Source organism: Gordionus sp. m RMFG-2023, chromosome 5, assembly GCF_954871325.1.
Source record: "Gordionus sp. m RMFG-2023 chromosome 5, tfGorSpeb1-WG-v2, whole genome shotgun sequence".
NCBI classification, from domain to species: Eukaryota; Metazoa; Nematomorpha; class Gordioida; order Chordodea; family Parachordodidae; genus Gordionus; species Gordionus sp. m RMFG-2023.
This window is the reverse complement of record NC_088779.1, coordinates 1896717-1919463: the sequence shown is the minus strand read 5'-3', so window position 1 is coordinate 1919463 and position 22747 is coordinate 1896717. Positions and strand designations below refer to the sequence as shown.

The window sequence follows — 22747 nt, the reverse complement described above, 5'->3', positions numbered from 1 at the left end:
TCGTCAGTCTAGGTATACGTCATTGATTGGGGTATGGAATCCACGGAGAATTCGTAATCTTTCAAATTTCTTTTCTATCATTTTTTTTTTGTAAATTTGACAAATATGATTTGACTGGGAAATTAATCTAGACATATGTGAATTACTAAATCAAAGAAATGATTATTATCCTTTTTTCGGAGATCGAGTGATTTCTAGATTCAATATAATTCCTTAGATTTTCCGACAATCCAACGTTTAATTTCTTGCGTTAGTTTAGTTATCTTTGGAGCATTTTTCAACTCTTCATTGATATTCACCCGGATGTTTATAACTAGAACGCAAATGGAAATAATAAATAGGGCAAGGGAAAACGCAAGATAAGGGAACGGGAATAAAATATAAGGAACATCCCCCCCCCCCCCCATTTCCGGGCCTCCAATAAAAAATACATAGTTTTTTTTTAAAGAAAGAAGTTTACTAATAAGATAATTTTTCCTGCGAATGTTTTGTTTCTCAAAGTTCTCATAAAGTAACTCTTAGTGGTATCCTTATAATGTACAAAAAAATTAACAAAAGGGATTGGTAATGACAGGAAAGTTCAAAAAAATTAAATTTAATAGGGTATAAGCAGGGATTCGAACCAAACCTGGAGAAGAAAACCCGGGTTTTTGAAAAAAATCTGAACCTGAACCTAAACAGAACCCCGTTCATAAAATTTTCAAAACCCCGAACTGAACCCAGGAATTTTATTTGAACCCGGGTGTATTGTTTAAAATCATGTATTAAGATGATTTGTATAATTGTAAATACAAATATTAATAATTTAATTGAGATTCAAATTTTTAATAAAGTGAAGTGTTAATAAATTTTAAACAACTTAATTCATTTACGCCATTTTTAAATTTTTTCTCAAAGATTCCTATTGGAGTGTTAATAAATTTTAAACAATTAAGATCATTTACGCCATTTATTTTTAATTTTTTAACTTATTCTTCACATATTATTAATTTGAGGAAAATGAAAGTGAACAAGTCAAAGTAAAAATTATTATATTGGATATTGTAAATTTAAAAAATTTTCAAAATTTAACTTAAAATTTTTTTAAAAAAAAAATGTAAGGCAAGTTTTTGTAAACTTTTTTATTTTTAAACTATATTTTGCCTATTAATAAAAACCAAATTTTTGATCTAGTTTTTTTTTTAAATTATGATTTAAATATACAAATTTTTTCTATCAATTCAAAAATTCTTAAACCCGAGCCGAACCCGTAACCAAACCCGGGTTCATAAATATTTCCCTGAACCGAACCCGAACCGACCTATTTTTTTTACCTTAAACAAAACTCGGGCAAGAATTTTGCTAGGTTCGCATCCCTGGGTATAGGTACTATCATTATAATTATTATACTATCGAAATCTTAGCCCATTTAAGGGGCCAATTCTGATTATAGTGTTTAAGCGAAACAGCTGTTTTTAAAAAGTGACGATCCCCCAAATAGAATTCTAGTCAGATCCTGCTGCATACTATGTTAGAACTTGCATAATTTTCTTTTCTTCTTCACAGATGAAACTTGGAAGAATAAACATCTCACATATTCTAGAAGCTACAGGATAAACGCGAATTTCTGTGACCAATCTATTTGACTTTATTCATTTTTAATCAAGCGCAGTATATAAATAGTTATAATAATTGTATAGTAGACCTTTAAATTGGTTTGTAAAATATTGATATCGGAGATACTATAAAATAAATAATATTGTGTGCTCATATCCCGCATATCATAAAAAGCAATGACTGACGACATACAACACCTAACTAAACTGATAATTTTAAATCAATGAATCATCTGGTGACGCCATTTTGATTTTCTCGCACGAATTTTTTTCATAAAATATAAATTAATTTACACGTGGGGAAAACCAAAAATTAGCGTTATCAGTTGATTGCGCATTGATACACCTTTAAATGAATGAATGATCAGTTTAGGTAGTGCCGTTACATAATGCCCATCGTATAATTTAGATTAATAAAAAAATTTATCAAATATTTTTTGATTTTTATATAATAAGTAAGTTTATTATAGAATTATAAAAATTATTATATCTCCTCTATTAAAATAATTTTTTTTTTAAAAAACATAAATTTGATTTGAGTTTTTTAAAGATGTGTTTTTCATATATTTGTTAGTATATATAAATATATATATATTTTTTTTAGAGATTTCAAAAAAAAAAAAAAATTAAGGGGAAATGATTAAACTACTTTATATTAATTTATAAAGTTTTTAAAACTATGTGATTTAAATATATATTTTAGAATATTTTGGACTTATAAGATTTTCCTTCAGGAATTGCATTTATAATAATAATAAAAAAAATATATTTCACAAAAATATAAATAATTATTGGTAGGAAATTTGGTGAATATAATATGATATAAAATGGAGGGCAAAAAATAAAGGTAATATTATCCGACTTGTTTGTTTGTTAAAAAAAAACCGATTTTAAATAATCTTGTCCAACTATGGATCGATAAAATTAAGAAATCAAATAATCATCATGTAGCGTAACGCATACAGCTGATAAATTTTCTCTCTTTTTAAAGCACCATCAATCATTCGACGTATTTAGAGGCGGAATGGGCCGAGCTGCAGGAACCAATGGAAGCACTCCGGCTCCTGCTGCGTATTACGACGCCCAAACTATTTTGGTCGCTGCTAGGATCTACGCTACCTTTGCTCGGGTTGGCGACGTCTTCCGAATTTTTCTTGCCCAAGAAAGATATCAAGGGAAACATCCTATTCTTAGGCACGGAAGAGGAGGCTATAGGAGTAGAACAGGAGGAGGATTCGATTTCCACTATAAGATCGCTCTTGCATTTTGGGCAGATTTTTTGGGCCGGGTCTGACTCGAAATGCTTGAGCTTGTAAGGATTCATGGCTTAATTTATAAAATTTTTGATTTTATTAATAAACTTATACAAAAAATTTTTTTTTTTTTTAAAAAAAACGCATTTTGAGGGACCGGACCGGTTCTTAGAAACTGCTCGATCCCACTAAGTTATATAGAAAAATCGGTTTTACTCGGGTTCGGGGAAAACTTTTCGTGGGTTCGGTTGTACGGTCTTAACCGAACCGCTGATTTTTGCTAGTTCGTAAGGTGCGATTACGAATCGTAAATCAAAAATAAACAGATACGCGACACCAAATTATATAAATATTAAATTGTTAAATAACGCTTCGGCTTCTATCGTAAAATTTTTATGTACGCATGTTAAAAAGACCTAATATAAAACGACCGAATTAGGATCGGTTGGACCCAATTACATATAAAGGATACCTAAACTGACGATGCCTTCATTAAAAGTGCGCATCAATGAAAACAGCTGGAGATGCCATTTTGATTACCCATATCTTCATTAAAAATTTTAAAACGAGAGGCCAATTTATTAAACTTTATTAAAGAAATGCCTGATCATCGAGATAATAAGGAAGAAAGTTATCAATTTAATGATAATTTTTAACACGAGAATTATTACCTATATGGGTTACCAAAATGGCGGGTCCAGCTGATTTGCATTCAAAGATGCTTTCAAATGCATTATTGTGAATGCATCGTCAGTCTAATTATTATTACATGTCGTTGGTTAGACTAAATTATTCTTTTATTTCGATAAGTAGTGTTAGCGAATATATAAAACAGCGAAATAATTTGATTCAAAAATTCAATTCAAATAACGAATAATAGAATTCGTCGAATCTTTCGCTATTCGATAGAATTTTTGCACTATTTAGTATTTATTCAATATATTCCTTGTAGAACTTTTAATTTATCAAAAATTTACTTCCACATTTATTAATCATAAAAAAAACCTAATAAATTCATTTTTCTTCTCATTTTTGAAAATATTTTTTATAAAAATGTTAATTTTGAAAATCAAATCTCTCGGATTTGGTAGGGCTGATTTTAGACAGAATGTGCTTGGGCTGAGGTCTGCAATCACTGGAGTTAAATCCGAGTGACCACCCGCCCATTGTTTTATTAGAAAATTTAACCCGCTTTCGCTAGTCAATGGCTTTTTTTTTAAAAAAAATTCCCTTGGCCAATCTACTCTAAAAAATTTTGTTTGATCTCCCATACCTTAATTGTTTAAAAAAAATTTTTTTTATTAATTGTACTGGTTTCTTTAATTATTTCATTTTAATGTATTTTTTTATTTTAAACTTATAAAATATGAAATATTATTGAAATAATAAAAAAAAAATTGATTTTATTTCGCCCGAAAAAATATTTCAAATTCACCAGCTCGTTAAAAAATATTTTTAGCCCTTTGGCCCATCCGTAAAATGGGCGGGCAGGGCTAAAAATCCGCCAATTGCAGACCCCGAGATCAGACTCTGGCCCGATTTAAATAAGTATCAAGCACGAACCCGGCCGAAATTTCTAAGTCCTAGGTCCGATTTGCTGAGCTATGATTCCAAGCAGAGTTGTTAAAGATTTTTTAAATGGATCTAGATATAGATACATCGTCTAAAATAATATCTAGATACAGATTTAGATATTTTAATCAAAAATCTATCTAGATACAGATACCACATTTTTATATCAAGATACAGGATCTAGGTACTTGTATCTAGATCCTTTAACAACTCTGATTCCAATTATTAAAAATATCGTAAATACGAATGTAAAAATATTTCAATGGCTTTTAAATTTCTCTAACTCGTAAACTCTCGCGGCTTTAAACGTTTGTGGGAGCATTTGAGACACTGAAGATACGTAACAGCTGATTCGTCTTTATCTATAGAATAGGATTCGTATCTGGAGTGGTTGGCACTGCGCGACGGTTTGACATATTTTTCGAGCAAGCGCAAAAGAGACTTCAAATTTTTACAAGGAAAGGGGGGGGGGAATATATTTACGATTTGATAATTTTATATTTAAAATAAATATATATAACATATTTCGTATAACTATCTTTATTTCAAGATTAATTTAATTTAACCATATATAACGAATGTGATACAGTAAATATTTATATTTGTGAATCACATAACTCCGTGATTATATTTACGGCACTAGATTAATTATATATTATCATCTCTTAATTAAAAAAAAAATAATCAAGAAGTTTTGGCATCTGAACAAAGTTCTGTTCATATTCCCTGGATAATTTCATTAAGAACTTTTTCGTGCCTAAATTTTTACTGACATAAATTTATATATGATGAAATGCTCAAATGTTAAGTTCTAAGCCTATAGAAAATTGTCATCTGCTTATTTTTTTCTTCTTATTTAAGTAGGTTCCATTGTATGTCTATATTATCGAGAAATTATTTGGCCATTCAATCAACTGTCAGTTTCTTGTGAACAATTATTTCCCAAAAGCAGTGACGACAGTAAAAAAAAGAAGAAGAGATATATAGATTATCAAGCAAGATGACACTTTCTATCATTGTATACTGGGCCATGGCTTAAGATGGAATATATAAGGATAAAAAACTTTAAATCTAATCTTAAGATCTCTGAGAATCGGCTCCAGACCCAAGCGATTTCTTAATTATGACCAGCTTTAGGAAGTCCTAAAAACCGTAATTATAAACAATTGCAAAAGGAAAGGGAAAGGGAAACAAGAATGATTATTGATAATAAAACTTGACAAGAAGCTTCGCTCTCCAATATGTAAATTCTCCTCTTCGTGTCAGAACCTCGACCTGAACCGAATCTAATGCTGACAAGATTTACTGCTGGATGATTATTTAGGACATTGGGAGAGTCATCGATACCAAAATTGGTCTTCGTGAAGAGTGATTTATCGATTTGGGAAAAGGAGGAAATGAGTTTAAGGTCGAAATTATTGATTGGCTTTCCATCGTTACCCGTTTCCCTGATAAATAAAAATCGATATATAATTTAAAAAAAAAAATCCAAAAATATTTATGGGATTGATTAATTTTTTTCAGGATTTAGATCCTGTCCCCTTTATTCCCGGTGGTTTTGGATAAATTATTCGAAAAATAAACTTTCAAATTATTTATAACTAGAGGGTGTAAAGATATCACCTTTTAAGAGGCCGATTCGATTCGATAATTATATTGATGTCGGCCGATTACCGATCCGATATCATTTTGTTCCTTACAAATATCGTAGACTCGCACAAGTACTATTTGCATGGCGCAGTCAGCCCCGGGATTTTTAAAAAAAATTTATTATATTTATTTTTAATTTTTGTAGCCAATAATGGCGATCTTAAAATATTTGGTTTTAAAAATTTACGGCCAGGTCCGGGTATTTTACTCGAGTATTTTTTAAAAAAAATTTTTTAGGTTCGGCCCGAGTACCCTGGTCCTGCAGGTATCTGACAAATATTCGATACATTTCAATATTTCAATGTATACTCTTCTACTTTAAAAAGATAATAAATAATATATCAACCATCCATGATTATACCATAACATAAGTCATTTAAAATATAATTATTATCAAATATTATTTTTAGGGTTTATATTAATTTATATTCATAAATCATCGTTTATTTTAATATGGTAAAATCGCCAATATATATTATTTTTGTTTCCAATAATCTTTTTATCATGTAAGAAAGGTAGTATCTCACCCAGAAGCCTTATTTTATATTCAGTGAAATTGTTACAATTTTTTTTTTAAAAAATCCCACTTCAAATTAAGAAAAGTTCTTTAATTTAATAGATATATTTTAGTAACAAATATTTATATCAGGACCTGCAGGTCCGGCCCTAAGACCAGCCCGTATTTTAATTTTTTTTTAAATTAACGCGAAATATTTGAAATCGCCATTATTAGCTGTAAAAAATCAAAAAAATATATTTTAAAAAAAATCCGGGCCGGGCTTGAAAATTTTTTTAAAAACAAAACCGGGCCGGGTCGTAAAAATCCGGACCGGACCGGGGTACAAATGTTACCTCTGCAGGTCTCCGATATCTATATTTAAATAAAAATTAGATATCATGCCGTAAAATTGTTTCAAATTAAAGAAATAAGAAGGCAGACGATAATATAATTTTTCAAAGACAAATCCTTTTTTTTTTCTAGAACGATAAAATGACAACCTCAATTTAAACAAGGGACGCGTTACGTTTTTTTTTTAATTTTAAAAGTGACGGCAAAAGGTAAACGCTAAATTTGTGGGCACAAAATGTAATAGTATACCTAAGATAACGTTCATCGATTGAAAGGAAAGCTGGACGGCTATTAGATTTAAGATCTGATATACTCAGGCAGGGTGGGGATTTAGTATGTCTAGACTTATTGAAGATGTTTGGATCAGAAAATATGTGGATAGGAATAGGTGCTTTTCCGGTTCCTGTTTTAAAGAAAAAATATATAAAAATAATTAGTCATATTACTTACCATAATATATGAACATACTACTGCTTAGTTTTTTTTTTAATATAAAGTTTCAATATCTACTTCGAAGGATAGATGAAAAAAAAAGAAGAGAGATATCCTTATGAAATAAATATATCTTCTTTACCATTTCCTGGAATATTTTCATTTCTCACTAGGTCCTGACACCGAGCATTATCAAGAAAATGTCCTTGCCCTCCAATTCCGTCTTCAGAACTCCCAAATGAGCTCCAAGAACGACTATCACTTTCGACATAATCATTCTGGTTATCATCCTATTTTTAAAAAAAAATTTTTTTATTAAAGGCACGGAAAGATTCAATCTTGAAAATCAATCGTAAAATATTAGTCAGCAAGTATAGTTCGGTAATGATTAAAAATCGACTAATGTCGGCTTGGCACATTATGCTAAAGAAAATCAGCTGAACAATTGTTAGCTATATTTTCAAAAAACCGGGGTTGAGGTGAGTGAAACGGTTAAAAACTAGCCAACCCGGATTAACCCGACTAAAAATCGAGAAACAATAAGACTAAAGTCGGTGGGGAAAACTTTAAGAATTAACGGGTTAACTCACGCTGACATTATCGTAACTTTGGTCTAACGATTTGGAAGGAACAGTCAGGTTCGTAATGTCTACGTAGGTGTCGCTCTCGTCTATTTTCGCGGCGGAGTTATCCCCGAACACCAATCCACCGTTGGCCGAAGATGACTGGTTTAAAGCCGTCTCGAAGGCGCTGGAATTCTGTTTATTTAAAATAATAATAACAAGGAAAAGGGAAACGATAAGAACTACCGCATGTCCGGCCCTAGCAAACGGCTCGATATGAGGCGATTTTTAAAAAAAACGCTCAATATTTTGGCCAGATAAACATTGTCCTCTGAGCCTCGAGATTTCGCTGACAGATCAATTAGCAAAGTGTTCCCAGTAGTGTTGTTAAATTAACTAACTATGACCAAAATCGAATTAATAAGTTGAGTCTCAACTTGAAGATTTGATTCGAATACTTTTGGATAAAAACATGGCGACGCTGTTTTATAGTTGATTAAAGTCAAGTTCCCAGGTTTGAGTAATAAATCCCCGACCCCCCTTCCCCAAAAAAAATTCAGTCGCTCTTGGAGTGGAATCGGTGGTGTTGTTAATACTCCTCATCATCTACCACTTTAAAGGCAGTCGACGAATTTATAGAATTTATTTTATTTTTTTTTAAAATAAATTCGTGAAATATTTTCCCTTTTTATCGATATATTTTTGGATAAATAAAATATCAAGGATGCCATCAGCTGAGTCCGGGCAAAAAGCAGGGGAAAAGGCGGGCTAAAGGCCCGCATAGCTGGTTATGGAGGTGCGATCTTCGCGCAAAAATTACGATAAAAAAAATGTGCCACAATTAAATAACACCGCGACCCGTTCTGGTTCAAAACTATGCGATTAATCAGTTAGAAAAATCACGTGATAGATCATTCCACCGGTCCTGCAAAAAGGGTGCATTCCGAGGAAATCTGGTATATGTGTTTCATTAATTAAACTTCAAAACAATTTTTAAAGTGAACCATAATTGCTAACCGTTTCGTTATGACTCTTGTGGTGACCATCGGTCGACATTTCCAAGGACAAATTGGGATCATTGTTTAAACTTAGTTCGTCGTATTCATCGGATCCCCCTTTTCCTCGAGGGAGTCCAAGAACTTCTGGCATCTCGGGCAACACGTCGTCAAATTCTTCGCACTTTCCCGCGAACTGTCGAGTCCTGGCGAGGCCGTTATAACGGGACCGTAAACCCAACAGGGTAGAACAATTCGAATAGGGGCGAATGATTCCTTCCTTGAAAGAAGAAGCTACCAGAGTGGGATCGGCATGGTCGGACTTGCTCGTTTCTAAAAAAAGAATACATATATAGTGGATTGATCTTGTCCCTAGTTTAGGTCGTGTCGCAAATTAAAATGGAGATAGAATAAAATAATACTGAGAGCCGTTGGCCAGGAAAACCCGTCAAAATTATATTTATTAATCAGTTGGTAGAATCATATGATGGGTAGTGTTTAATATTTCATTTACTGCTCGCAATTTTCAATTTCCCTATACGGGATCTATATATATATATCTGTGAAAACACGTGATACACTCTACAAATACTTCGTGGATGACTGACGTGATAATGAATGAATTTACAAAATACAACCAAAATTATTACAAATTAAAAAGGTAATTCAAAAATTCCGTTTGGCCTAAAATGATCAAATATAAAAATTATGGGTCAAGTCCTTAAAATGGTCTATAAAATAATGGGGGGGGGGGGGAGATTTATATCTGACAGAAATCAATAATTGTAGAATCTATCCATCCAATTTAATTTATTTAAAACGTTAAATATGATGGGGCTAACCGGTATCGAGATCGTGAGATATGTGTCTCACGTGGTGCCTACGAGGTTCGCCGTCTTTCAGATCCGCGCGCGATTTAATCGAGCTGGGGAGTGGCGGATTCATGAAAGCGGATATGGCACGGAAATGGGGACTATCGTACAGTGAAAAGGATGGATGATCGGAGTGCGCGGCATCGAATTTGACTATAGGGGAAGATGTTCTCATGAGTTTCGCCAAATCTTCCCTACTAACGGTGATGACGTTGACTAAATTATTTGTATTATGGTAAAAAAAAAAACTAAATTTACGCCTAAATAAGATATCATGAAAGGAAAACAATATTTTGGGGGCGTAAAAGAATCAACGGAAAGCGTAACAAAAGGAAGAAAAAAAATATAGCAAGGTGAGTAAATGGTGTGATATGGAAGAACTTTTGAGAGGAACCAAGTTATAAGCCGAAAGTAATGCTGGTTTCCGTTACGCATTATGCTAAATTTGCTCAGGGCCCGAGTCCAAAATGAATTCGCTGATGCCTTATTTTTACCCCAAGACTTAACCCATATTTCAAACTGTTTATTTTCCGGTTTAAACCTCAAACATTATGAAATCGTCGGCTAACATGAAGCGATTTATCTAACGCTACAATGTAAGGTTCTTGTTATTAAAAAAAAATGAATGAAAGGAAGGAAGGCATAATGGGAAGCGAAGGTACGAAAAAATAAGGGGGAAAAATTAATCCCCCCCATCATCTCCCGAAAAAAAATTCACTTGGTTTTGGAGTGGAATTGGCGGTGTTATTAATACTCCTAAACGCGGCGCTCTCGTCTTCCGACCTTAAAGCGGTATCGACCACGCTCAAATGGCACAAGGAGTTCTCGCAACTTTGCTCGGAGATCTCCCTGACCGAAGGTCTTTTAGCCCGTATTTTTAGCGGTTGTTTTACCTTTTAAATTAATGTTTTATCAACAATTTTTTAAATGATAATTTTTGGTATTTTTTTTGAAGGGGGGGGGGGGGTTGGAAAGGGAAGGGAGTAAAAAATATGCCGGAAGCTAAGGTTACATACATTCATAGTGTAATCCAGCCCGGCATGATTCAACAGCTGATCAATTTTTGAAAAATCTGTTTTTTTTTGAGATCAATATTTCTTTATCAAAAATTAAAAATTTAATCATTATTTAACACCCCAACTGCTTCGAGTTCGAGGCGTCACGTGTATGAACGATGTTCTAGCGACAACGGGTGACTTTGACACCCGCCAGAGGAGAGGACCAATAGAACGCTAGGAAAATTGCGCGGTTGATTCACTACCCCCATGGCGAATGGCTAAGGTCGGTCGAACCCAGAGCGGCTAGGAAAACCGATAACGTTGCGAAACCGAATAAATAAAATTGAAGGAAAGAAAATCTTTCATTTCGATTTTAATAAATCACCTTGTTGGAAGGGGTCGTCGTAATTATTTGAGGAGCGGGTACATAAACTTCGGCCGTTATGACCGGTATGGATTTACGTATGAAGGATCGTTTAATCTTCGAATTTTATTTTTTTCAAATAAAATAAATGGAAGGAAATAAAAATAAATGGAAGGAAATAAAAATATTTTAATCACTCATAAAGGATACATATGGCTAATGATAGTCACCACTACCTTAAGGTATTACCTTATCAAAGTTGTAATTTTGTTTATTTTCATTTGGATAGGAACTACCAAAATTTATTATATAATATATATTTGAAAAATCGTGATTTTTGGGAAAGTCTCTATGGCCTGGTCGGCAAGAGCATCGCTTACCAATCCGATGGTTATTGTGGGTTCGAATCCCAGCAATGATCATGTTTTTTTTCTTCTTAATCTAACTTGGTGATTCCATCCTTGGGATGGTGGAGGGGGGGGGGTGGGTGATAAATAGGAGAGGCCGAACTCGACCACGTGATTCCGTTATAATATATATGTTAAACAATAAGGGTCTTATTATTACATTTTAATAAATTTTGGTCGGTATTTAGAAAATTGCTATACGTTGACTTGGCAGTGACTATCATTATAAAGATTGGACAATAGTCATTAAGTAAAATGATAGGGCTGTGTCGACCACAATTTTTTTTAAACAGATCCTAATCCTATATTCATATAAAACTAATCTGATAACCCTTAAATGTTTAGATTGATTCTTATTTGCCAAAGTTGTTGAAATACTTTTCAAAAGTATCTAAATATAGTTACAATTTTTATTACATTTATACATATATATACATAAGGCGCTTTTTCGAAGTTGTGGTATTGGACTTTAAATGATATTAATTTTAAATTTAAAACAAGATTTTAAATAATTAACTACAAAAATAAAACTAAAATCAATTTTCAACTTTATTTAAGAAAAAATAAATAAAAAAACAAAAAATGAAAATTTCTTTTATATTAAAAAAAAAGTAATATTATTATTATTATATCGATTAAAAGTTTAAAAAACAATAATGAATTTTATTTTGTAATTCTTTTGTATATATATATGAGTGCTGTGAAATAACGTCAAAAAAGTAATAACGCGTTCAATTTTTCAGATGTAACGAGTAACTGTAACGCGTTTCTTTTTTTGTAGTAACGTTTACAGCACTAATATATATACATTTATATAATTATCAATTTTAACTTCTTAATAGTATCCAATTTGTGATTACCCTCGATAAATATAATATTAAAATGTAGGAAAAGTTATAAATATTGTATTACAAATATAATATTATCTTTTTATAAAATAACTAGTAGATAGCCCGTCAAAAATGACGGGGAATGAAAATTTTCTTCTTACTTTTATGCATGTTACTTGTTATTTGAAAATAATATCCAATTTTTATTCTTCTTACCCCCTCATCCCTTCAGGCCAGGTTTAATCCATTAAAACTAAGTGCTATGGTTTGAGTAAAAATAAATTTAAAGCATTTACTTGATAATACCAATATTATTTGTTAAATATTACTGATTACTTATACCTAATATTTAATATTAAAAAAATTCCCAGGCAAAGTCCAAAGCCATAATAATTATGAAAAATTCTTCCAAGCTCAATGAAAGATCATAATAATTTTGGTAGTTAAGAACTGAAATAAAATATTTAAATAATCATAATGAATTTAAAAATACAATCAAAATTAAGATTTTCATGGGCCTTGGTTTTTTGATCAGGTCAAGCCCAGGCCTGCAAAAAAATTTGTTTTGGGCCAATGTCTGACCTATAATTAATAATAAAAAAATTCTGAAGCGTCCAAGCTCATAATAATTTTGAAATATTTTCCCCAAGTCCAGCCCAATATAATTTATAAAAATATTTTCCAAGCCCAGCCCAACCCATAATAATTTTATAAAAAAAAATTTTAAAACCTGACCAACCGATAGTAATTTAAAATTTTTTTCCAAGATAGGTAAATCTCTAAAAACCATATCTATTTTTTAGTCTATTTTAACCCAGCTCACCCCAACCAAGGCCAACCCATTAAGACTAAGAGTAAATACTATTTTTTTGAATAAAAATATATTTAAATTAGATTTTATCTGAGGGCCATATAAATATTCTGTGTTAAATATTACAATTAGATAGTTGAGGACTGAAATAAAATATATAAAAAGTCACAATACATTTAAAGTTTTTTAAACAAGCCTGGCTATGTCTGCAAAAAAAATTTCAGACAAATTCAAAAATCTTAAAGCACCTCTATTTTAAATTTTATCCAATATGATTTCCATCACATTTTTAAATTTTGATATTTCTAATACATGCTCACAGTATACATTGCAACAATTTTACCTCTTTTACTCTTAAATTTTAATATTTATATAAAATTTATTAATAAAGTATATTTAATACCATACACACAAACTAAATAATTACGCTTCAACCCATGGTTTTTTGATCAGGCCTGGCTATGTCTGCAAAAAAAACAGACCAATCTATAACCCATAATTAAAATTCAAAAATCTTAAAGCACCTCTATTTTAAATTTTATTCAATATGATTTCCATCACATTCTTAAATTTTGATATTTCTAATACATGCTCACAGTATACATTGCAACAATTTTACCTCTTTTACTCTTAAATTTTAATATTTATATAAAATTTATTAATAAAGTATATTTAATACCATACACACAAACTAAATAATTACCCTTCAACATCTATACAATTAATATTTTAAATTTAATTATATTCAAGTTGATGCATGCGTGAAAATTTAATATATATATAATTAATATTTTAAATTTATTTATATTCAATTGGTGCATGCGGTAAAGCATATGCCTTTGAAACGGGAGGCTCGAGTTCGATTCTCGTAGAGAGCAAAAAAATTAACATTACACTATATAGTCTCCTTAAATTTAAAATACATTAGGGAGATACGAAAACGATCGTTATGATTATGGAGATTATATATATTAGATTAATGTTTTTGGATCATTTATAATCTTGTGAGAATGATTTTTTCTGTAAGGGGCAGTAATATAAATATGATTATTTGACCTAACTTAATTACCAGCTCTTAGACTCTCTGAATACCACTGGAACTATAGCAGATAATCAAAACCAGGGAGTTGGTGGTTTTTTTTTTCCATTTTGCATATCCAAATTGTACGAATGATCCATATAAAATAAACCATAAAATTCACATAGTAAAAATCCATCACAACAAGTGCGCAAATGCTTAATTAAGGATTCTACATTGTTTTAAAACGCAAGAAATTCGAAGTGAGTTTAAAAAAAAAAAATCATCTATTGAGTTTAGTGTTGTTAAACGGCTCGTTTTGAGCCGATTTTTTTAAAACAGCTGACTCAATATTTAGGCTAGAAGAATATTGACCTAAGCCTGGAGATTTCGGTAATATTTGTATAGACCTTCGTTCCTTCTAAGAACAAAATCTTCAGGGTTGCGTAACATTTTCTCTGGATGAAATATCGAGTTTGCCGTTTTTTTAAAAATCGGCTCAAAACGAGCCGTTTAACAGACACTAATTGAGTTGGTATCATATCTATATATATAAAAAAAAATACGTGATTAAAATTTAATGACCTGTTGGATTCTAATAATTCATACACCATTTTTTTTTAAAATCGGAAAAGAAATTATACACCAACAGATAGAACGTGATGAGGCGCTAGCGAATAATTTCCGCCACGAAAAAGATTACGGGAAGATTACAGATCACGAGCCATCATTCCATTGCGGAAATGGAATCAATCTCGCAATGAAATGAAACATAAAGCTGGTATGACACTATACAGATTGGTTTAGAAAGAATACAATGACTTATGTGGAGGGGGGGGGGAGGACGTACCAATTAACTCCGAGATGATTGCAAAAATAAACTTCGAATGATACGGGAATTGATGGACGTTTAATATGATGACAGTATTGCGTATTTATGAAGAATTGCCTATAATCATTTACACGAAGGACAATTAGGCGCCGGTAAAACAAAATATTTAGAGCAAGTAGAATATACACGTGACGGTCAGGAATAAATAATGATGTTGAATACAGATGTCAAAAGAATGGTAGATAATGTGTTAATATACAGCATCCATGGATGACAACATCAAAGTCCTTGGAGAGGACACGCATTTTCAAATACCGGTTCGATCCGGTTTTAAAAAACCGTAAATATCGGCTCGTCATTCAATTCGATATTTGATATCGACACAACCCTAGTAAATAAATTGCACTGGGGGGAAAAAAGAACAATCATTATTTGTAATAAATTTTCTTTTTAAAGGTAATTATCTTATCCTCCCCCCCCCCTCAACCCTCCTATTCAGGCTATTATACAAGATTATTATTAATAAAAACCGGGTGATTAGGTGAACGGAAATAAGAGATCAGGTGATCTTTCGTCACGATTTCCGTGTCCAAGATGAATTGCCTCACGAGGGCGTCGGCGTGAATATTGGCCGCGACCAATTGGCGATGGCAGGGATGAAGGCATATAGGGTTTCCTGACGTTTTCAACTTTTATTGGGAGAGCAAGAGAAAATGTAGCATATAAATATTTAAAAAATATAATTAAGAAATAGAAAATAGTTTTTTTTTAAAAATTAACCAATTACAATACATTAAATAATACCTAGACTGACGATGCGTTCATTAAAAGTGTTACATCATATGGAAAACAGCTGGGGTCGCCATTTTGATTACATTACCCATATCGTTATTTAGTATAGTTTTTAACATGAGAAATAATTACTATATGGGTTACCAAAATGGCGGGTCCAGCTGATTCGCATTGAACGACGCTTTCATATGCATCGATTATGAATGCATCGTCAGTCTAGGTATTATTATTATACGTCATTGCCCGTAAGTTTAGAAATTATTAGCTCTTATTTTTGAGTGATTGGCCTTCTTCACAAATACGATTAATAATAGATAACAAATTTTTTTTTCGTTATTAATTACAAAAGTAACCCCCCCCCCCCTACCTTATTAATAGTACATTTTAAACTCCATTTAATGCAATGAAAACCGACATATAACTATAGCATCTTCCTTCCTTTCTTTCTTCCTTCCATTCTTTGCATTTTTAAAAGTTTAAAAAAGGGAATCAAAAATCCACTTAGAAAGTTTTAAATTAATCATATCAGCTGACAGACAATTTCTTTTGTTTTCATTTGTGAAAAAAAAAGAAAGAAGAGAAGGTTATAAGGTTTAAAAATAAATTTAAAATTAATGATAACGTTTTTTAAAATTATAACAAACCAAACCGTATTGGGTATAAAAAAAAATCAACTTAATTCCCTTTAATACATCTTTCACGATGCCGAGAGCAGGTTGTGATTTAAATTTTAACCTACGATCTAAATAAAGCATCAAATCTTCCCATTGATTAATATATTTCTGGTCAAGAGGAAGACAACCCCAGCAGTGGTTATAATTTAAATTTTTAATCTACAATCTTAATAGGCACATGTTCCCTTTCCTTCTAACATAAGAATGAAAAATATTTAGACAATTTGTGTAAATAGTTATAATTATTGCTATCATCTCATATTTAAATAAAAACAATAGATTAAACAAACCGTTTTAAAGGTCGCTCGACTATATCTCAGATGGATGTCCTTCTTATATATTTTTTCTTTTCTTTCTTTCCGTCCTTTCTTTCTTTCCTTCTTCCTTTGTGTCACGGCAGTCGATGGCACACGTGGAATGAATGGGCCAATGAAATCTAAATGTACGTAGACTTAGCAAGACTAGAGTGTACTCGCCTTTTTACGGTGATTTATGTCATGACCGATTCTATTTGGAAGGCAAGAGAGTAATCTGAGCAAAACGATATCGTGATATTAGCTGCGAACGCCTACGCCGCTATAACCAATATCGCGATGTCGAATGTCCAGATTACTAGCATCCTCGTCGGGGAGAGAGGGGCATGGTACAAATCACTGTATTCATAAAGACAAGCGTATTTCCGCCTTGCTTACATCTTTTGCCACCTCTCTTCCCATGTCAGCTGTAAGTCATCGAGTGACGGGGGTCACTTATAAATCTATCCCCTATTTAAACTATATATAAATCCCATGATTTACCAATTTCAAATGGGTCGATTGTTTCAAGGGGACCAGCGAGTTGTGGAAACAGATAACGTTGTTCGATACGTCTAAAATGGAGAGTTGAGATAAAACCTGGACTCCTAGTGCACGCATTATGTATATGATATGTTTTTTAAAAACAAATATACTTTTATGGTAATAATTATAGGAAAAAAAATAATAAGGAAAATGGATTAAGCATAGAGCACACTTTATAGTAACGCTTATCGTCCCGCATGACGATGAGGAGATACAAAATCAAGCAAATACGACGCGCTACGCAACGATATTGGGCAATCATGTTTACAGTAAATGCGCCGCCCTTTAGTTTACTCGAAGTTATAACAGAGCTCTTTTCCTAAGATATTCCACTAGGACTGGCTCTAATTCCAAAAAGGATAGATGGTTTATAATAAGTGAAAAATGTGAGTCTAAAAATTTTTTTTTTAGATTATTTAATCATGAACTAGCTTCCGCCCCAACCCCCCCCCCCCACCCCCCCCCCGGAAAAAATCGCTAGAAGATTCTCCAGGAAAAAAAATACTACAAATTTAAATTTTCTTACATTTCTAAAACCTCTCATTCTGGTCAAAAGTGAAAACCAGAATTTTTTTTTTTTTACTAGTCGGCCGTAAAAATATGACCTCAAAATTCCATTCGAAATTTAAAAAATATAATAAATAAATTTTCCCTTTTTGCAATTTTTCAAGTAATTTTATTTTAAAATAATTATGGGAAACGAAATAAATAAATCCAACCAAGAATTAATTATCGGAAGCTCCTATAAAAAAATTTATCCTTTATTTTTTTATTTACGAATTCCGGCCCGGGTATTTTTTTAAAGAAAGAAAGAAAGAAGTTAAAATTAAAAACTAGTTATTAAACAGCGGTAAAAAGCAAAAAAAAAGGAGGTTTTTTGGACCTTTAACCCCGATTATCTCCGCTAACATAGCTGCTAATCCGCTAAAATTTTGTTTGCGATCTAATGTGAACATATATAACCAGCCTACAATTTTTTGTCGAAATCGAGAGGGGTCGGCCGAAGATTGACTTGACATGGAATGACCTTGATTGACTTATATTACTTTATAGAAGTCGAAATTGGGGAAATGCAGTGTTTAGATCATAATCCAAAAAAACTTTTCCATATTTTTGTTTATTTATTTCGTCAAAAATTGATAAAAAATATGGGAAAAGTTTTCCATCATATCTGGTCTGGTCAACTCTGTAATTAAAATGTTTAAGATATCGCGCCAAATATAAATGGCGTTAGGGGGTGGTAACTGAGACTGGGTAAAAAGGGATAGAAATTGATTTAAAAAAATAATTTCAAATGAAGAAAAAATTATCGGCCAACTTTTAACATGAGAGTAATTGCTATATGATAGGTTACCAAAATGGCGGCTCCAGCTGATTTACATTCAACGACTCCTTCAAATGCATTATTACGAAGACATCGTCAGTCTAGGTAATATTTATATGTCATAGATTCAAATTTATCTTTCGATAAAATCGCCCAAAAAATTTTTTTCAAAAAAGAAAATTTATTCGCGAGGAAAATAAAAAACGTATATCATCGATAAACCTTTTTTTTTCATTAGATTTACTTTACATATAATGTATACAGAGTCTCCCTATACATCGAATACGCATCAGGTAAACGTGGGGAGAGGGGGAGGGGGTGTCCTGAAATCACGCCGAGCCCCTATAGAGTAAAACCGTGCATCAACCTGATTCGGCGGAGGATCGGTTAGGCTTTACCCTTGACTCGGTTGAGCGGGATGGTGATTTTTTTAAACTTATAGTTTCCCGGATAGGATAGTTAAGAAAACGAATTATTCGTTATTTGATTCGCTTATATCCGATTCGCTCATATTTCCCAATTATTCGAATCGTAATTACTAGAAATTATTCGTAAATTGGATTTTGGTTGATGTGGATTTAAAGTCGAGAACTATTATCATTCTTTCTTTCTATATTTTTTTTCAATCTAATTTCCATAATTTCTTAAAATATTATCAACGCTTTTTTTTCCCACTAGAGGGTCATCTCCCAATATGGCATCGTTTTATTTTAGTTTGAAAACCATGATTCTTTGGGATGGATGAAAGAAATTCTAAAGATTATTTATATGAAAAATGAAACATTGGGAAGAGCCAATGGCGGCAAATTTCAGCCCTATATATATATCCCCGGAAAAAATCGATGATTATATGAAAGCACTTGAACCTGTATAACGGTAGGCTCAATCATTCCTCCCCCCCCCCCCCCCATTTCCCGATTGTCAATGAACATTTATCTATTCAATCTGAGGTTCGTATAACAAAATAAAGAGATATGGGATCGTTTAAGCCTCCAAACCAAAACAGAAATATGGCATGTTAGGAGATGGTCTTCTAAAAAAGAAGGCGTCGATAACACAAAAAAATATATCAATTTAATTGGAAAGTGGAAGTCCATTACCAACTATATCTTCATATATTTTCTTTAAAATTATATTATTGGAGGCACACCAAGCCACATTTAACAGAGCCCCCCCCCCTTTAAAAGTAATCTAAGCTAAAGATCTGCAAAAGGTGGCTGGCCCATAGCCGGCTAAAATGGGCTTCCAGACGGGCTTGGATTATTTTTAAAATATATCTAAATTTATCAATTATATGTTGAATTTTTTTTAAGCTAGAGGCCATATAACATATACCTCTTATTTTGAGTAAATATAGAAATTAATTTCTATATTTAAATAAATTGGGGCAGGGCTGGAGAGGTAAATTTTTTTTTTAAATCGAGTTTGGGCTGGGCTGGCAAAACTTTATAAAAATTTTTGGGCCATGTCGGAATTGAAAAATTAGGCCCAATGCAGATCACTAATCTGTGCCCCTGTATGACTGCCTTTAAACAGCACCGTGCTATAGTTAATAATTACATGTGTTGATCGATATCAAGTATTAAAATATATTATTTGTACCTTCCAATGATTCGAGCTTATTATTTCTCAAGATAAGTTTCTTAAGTGATGATGACGCTAATGTATGGAAGGTTGGAATGTCCCTGAGTTGATTGAAGCCCAGATTGACATGCCTCAATTTTGGTATATACTATGGTTATTAATTCTAAAATTAATATATATATAAATATATTAACCTCTAAAAAATTCTTTGAAGTGGTTAAACTCTGATTGCTAAAGTCTAAGTGGGTGAGTTGAGAGAAAATGTTAGGATTCTTTATATTCACTAAATCTTTAAGATACACATGTTTTAAGTTATCATGCCTAACAATAAGCTTTTTAAGCATAGGCCAATCATAATTACCAGAATCATGAAATATTGCATCATCTGCACATTTTTCGAAATCAATGTCAACATTCTTGTTTGGGGATATATGCTTTTCCTCTAATGAAATTAATAATTCCTATTATAAAATAAAGTTATAATCTAGAGATGCCAATATTAGATTTTGATGATTATGATTCTTAAATATTTATATATTTTCCAAGATCCCATCCAATCCCCCCAAATTCATCAATTTTTTGACTTATCTTATTATATATCAGAGACCAGCAGAGATATCATTTCCATGGCCCAGCCCAGATTTTAAAAAATGATGCATTTTAAATTTTGATTAATTTATGAATTAAATAGGATACTTTAAAATCGTATGTAGATTTGTTGATGGCAAAAGTTTGCAATTTGTATTTAAGATGATGAGCATTTACAATAAGATGAGTGGGAACATTATATAGTTCCAGTGTGATTAGATTTTTAAAATGAGTCAAGTCAATTTTTGCAGGTATAGTATTCAAAAGGTCGTGAGTAAGCTAATTGATTAAAGATTCACCAAAAATATAAAAAGTGAGAACAATGCTTTAAATTATAATACTTTTAAAGATGGAGCAAAATAGAATACATCCATAAGGTAATAAAGATCATTAATAAAATCTTGATTTATTTTAAAAAGTAGTTGATTCCCTGGATCTAATTTCTCTTGTGTTAGCAAAGCTAACTCTTGATTTATCTTAGTAAGCATTAAGGTAGTCAAAGAAATAAAAGAGTTTTCACGGAATAGCTCATAGCCTGAATGATATATAAATGTGAGTAATGATTATTTTAAGGTAATAAATTAAACCTTTGCTTTTTAATATATTTGCTAAATCGCTGATAATATTAAAGTCTGTAGGTTCCAAATTTTTATCCTTATGTTTCTTATTAAAACAAAGCATTATAAAATCTTAAAAAATGGATAGGTGTAAATTAAGTAATCAATCATATGATTATTTGGAGTTGGGTCCAATCTTTCGAATATTAAATAATACTAAAAAGCAAGAAAGCTAAAATGGCATCTAATATGGCCTCTAATAATTTTGATGCAGAGTTATTCATTTGCTCAAAATAAAAAGATCTTCAAATTTTTAAAAATTTTGAACAATGATCTTGAAAGATCTAGATCTTTGAAAATTTTTTATATAAAATATTTTTGCCTATGATACTTATCACTTTTCTATGGTACATGTTTATTGAAATTTTAAATTTACTTGTTAATAAAATAAATTTTAGCCAATTTGCATCAAAAAATTCAAAAAAGTTAAAAACTACCGATTATGACACTTGTTACTTTTCGGTGTTCCTTACATCTTCATTGAAATTTTAATTTAATATTTTTTAATAATATAAATTTTACCCATTTTATCAAAAAAAATGTTTAAAAAATATAACGATTAGAACGATTGTCGCTTTTCTGTATTAGATTACATCTTCTTTGAAATTTTAATATAACAATTTATTAACATATGAATTTTTACCTATTTGTGTCAAAAAAAAGATTTGTAATCTTTTTATGGTACATCTTCATTCAATTTTAATTTTAATATTTTATGAACCCATTTACTTTGAAAAAAATATTATGAAAATGATAGTATATTAAAATATTTTATAATATGAAGATCATCGCTGATCAAAAATATTTTAAATAAAAAATCTTCAATATTTTTTAAAAATAAAGATCTTAAATTTCACGAACTCGAAAGATTTTGCTCAAATTGAGTTGCTTTAAAATCTTTGAAGAAGAGTTTTGTACAACTGATATGAAGTGAGGGAATTTAATATTAATAAAAATAAAACTTACTAAAAAAAATTTTTTGGAATCATTTATACTGACCTAACAATGTATAGATAACTAATCCGAATTTAGTAGGATATTTAAAACATTGTTATGATTTCATATTTGGAACAAATTATTTAGGTTGATAAGCACGACTAATAAAAACTTCTATAAAAATAAAGAAAACAAAAATATTAAAATAAAACCTATGAAATTTTTATTTTTATAATTATAATATTAAGGAGAAAGGGGATTTAAATTAAACATATTTTAAATATTATAAAAATATACACCTTGGGCGGGGGGGGGGTATTCAGCCTCTCCTGGAAATTTGGAAAGCGAACT

General features: G+C 31.3%; 1 protein-coding gene across 2 annotated transcripts; it reads right to left on the bottom strand.

Moving 5' to 3' along the window:
- Nucleotides 1-1634: 1634 nt before the first annotated feature.
- LOC135929505 (uncharacterized) lies at nt 1635-21565 on the bottom strand. 2 transcript variants are annotated; one of them, XM_065466113.1, is made up of 17 exons: nt 21431-21565; nt 21185-21378; nt 20952-21122; nt 20450-20716; nt 20274-20403; nt 17306-17409; nt 15573-15731; nt 11166-11261; nt 10501-10675; nt 9753-9998; nt 8933-9243; nt 7943-8110; nt 7495-7642; nt 7170-7323; nt 5637-5868; nt 4705-4861; nt 1635-2921 (listed from the first exon to the last, which is right to left on the bottom strand). In XM_065466113.1, exons 1-17 carry the CDS (start codon nt 21522-21524, stop codon nt 2596-2598), a joined length of 3132 nt encoding a protein of 1043 aa, XP_065322185.1. In that variant the 5' UTR covers nt 21525-21565; the 3' UTR covers nt 1635-2595. The 2 variants fall into 2 exon arrangements, with proteins under 2 accessions (XP_065322185.1, XP_065322186.1); XM_065466114.1 differs by lacking the exons at nt 20952-21122; nt 21185-21378 and having other exon boundaries at nt 1637-2921; nt 21431-21451.
- Between the last annotated feature and the right edge of the window lie 1182 nt (nt 21566-22747).

What these genes read in the sequence shown, in the direction of transcription:
- LOC135929505 (XM_065466113.1), bottom strand. Translation starts at nt 21,524, where the DNA reads ATGCTTTGTTTTAATAAGAAACATAAGGATAAAAATTTGGAACCTACA. An exon ending in CTTCAAAGAATTTTTTAGAG is followed by an intron (nt 20,404 to 20,449) that starts GTTAATATATTT and finishes TAATAACCATAG; the next exon opens with TATATACCAAAATTGAGGCA. An exon ending in AATCGACCCATTTGAAATTG is followed by an intron (nt 15,732 to 17,305) that starts GTAAATCATGGG and finishes TCCCAATAAAAG; the next exon opens with TTGAAAACGTCAGGAAACCC.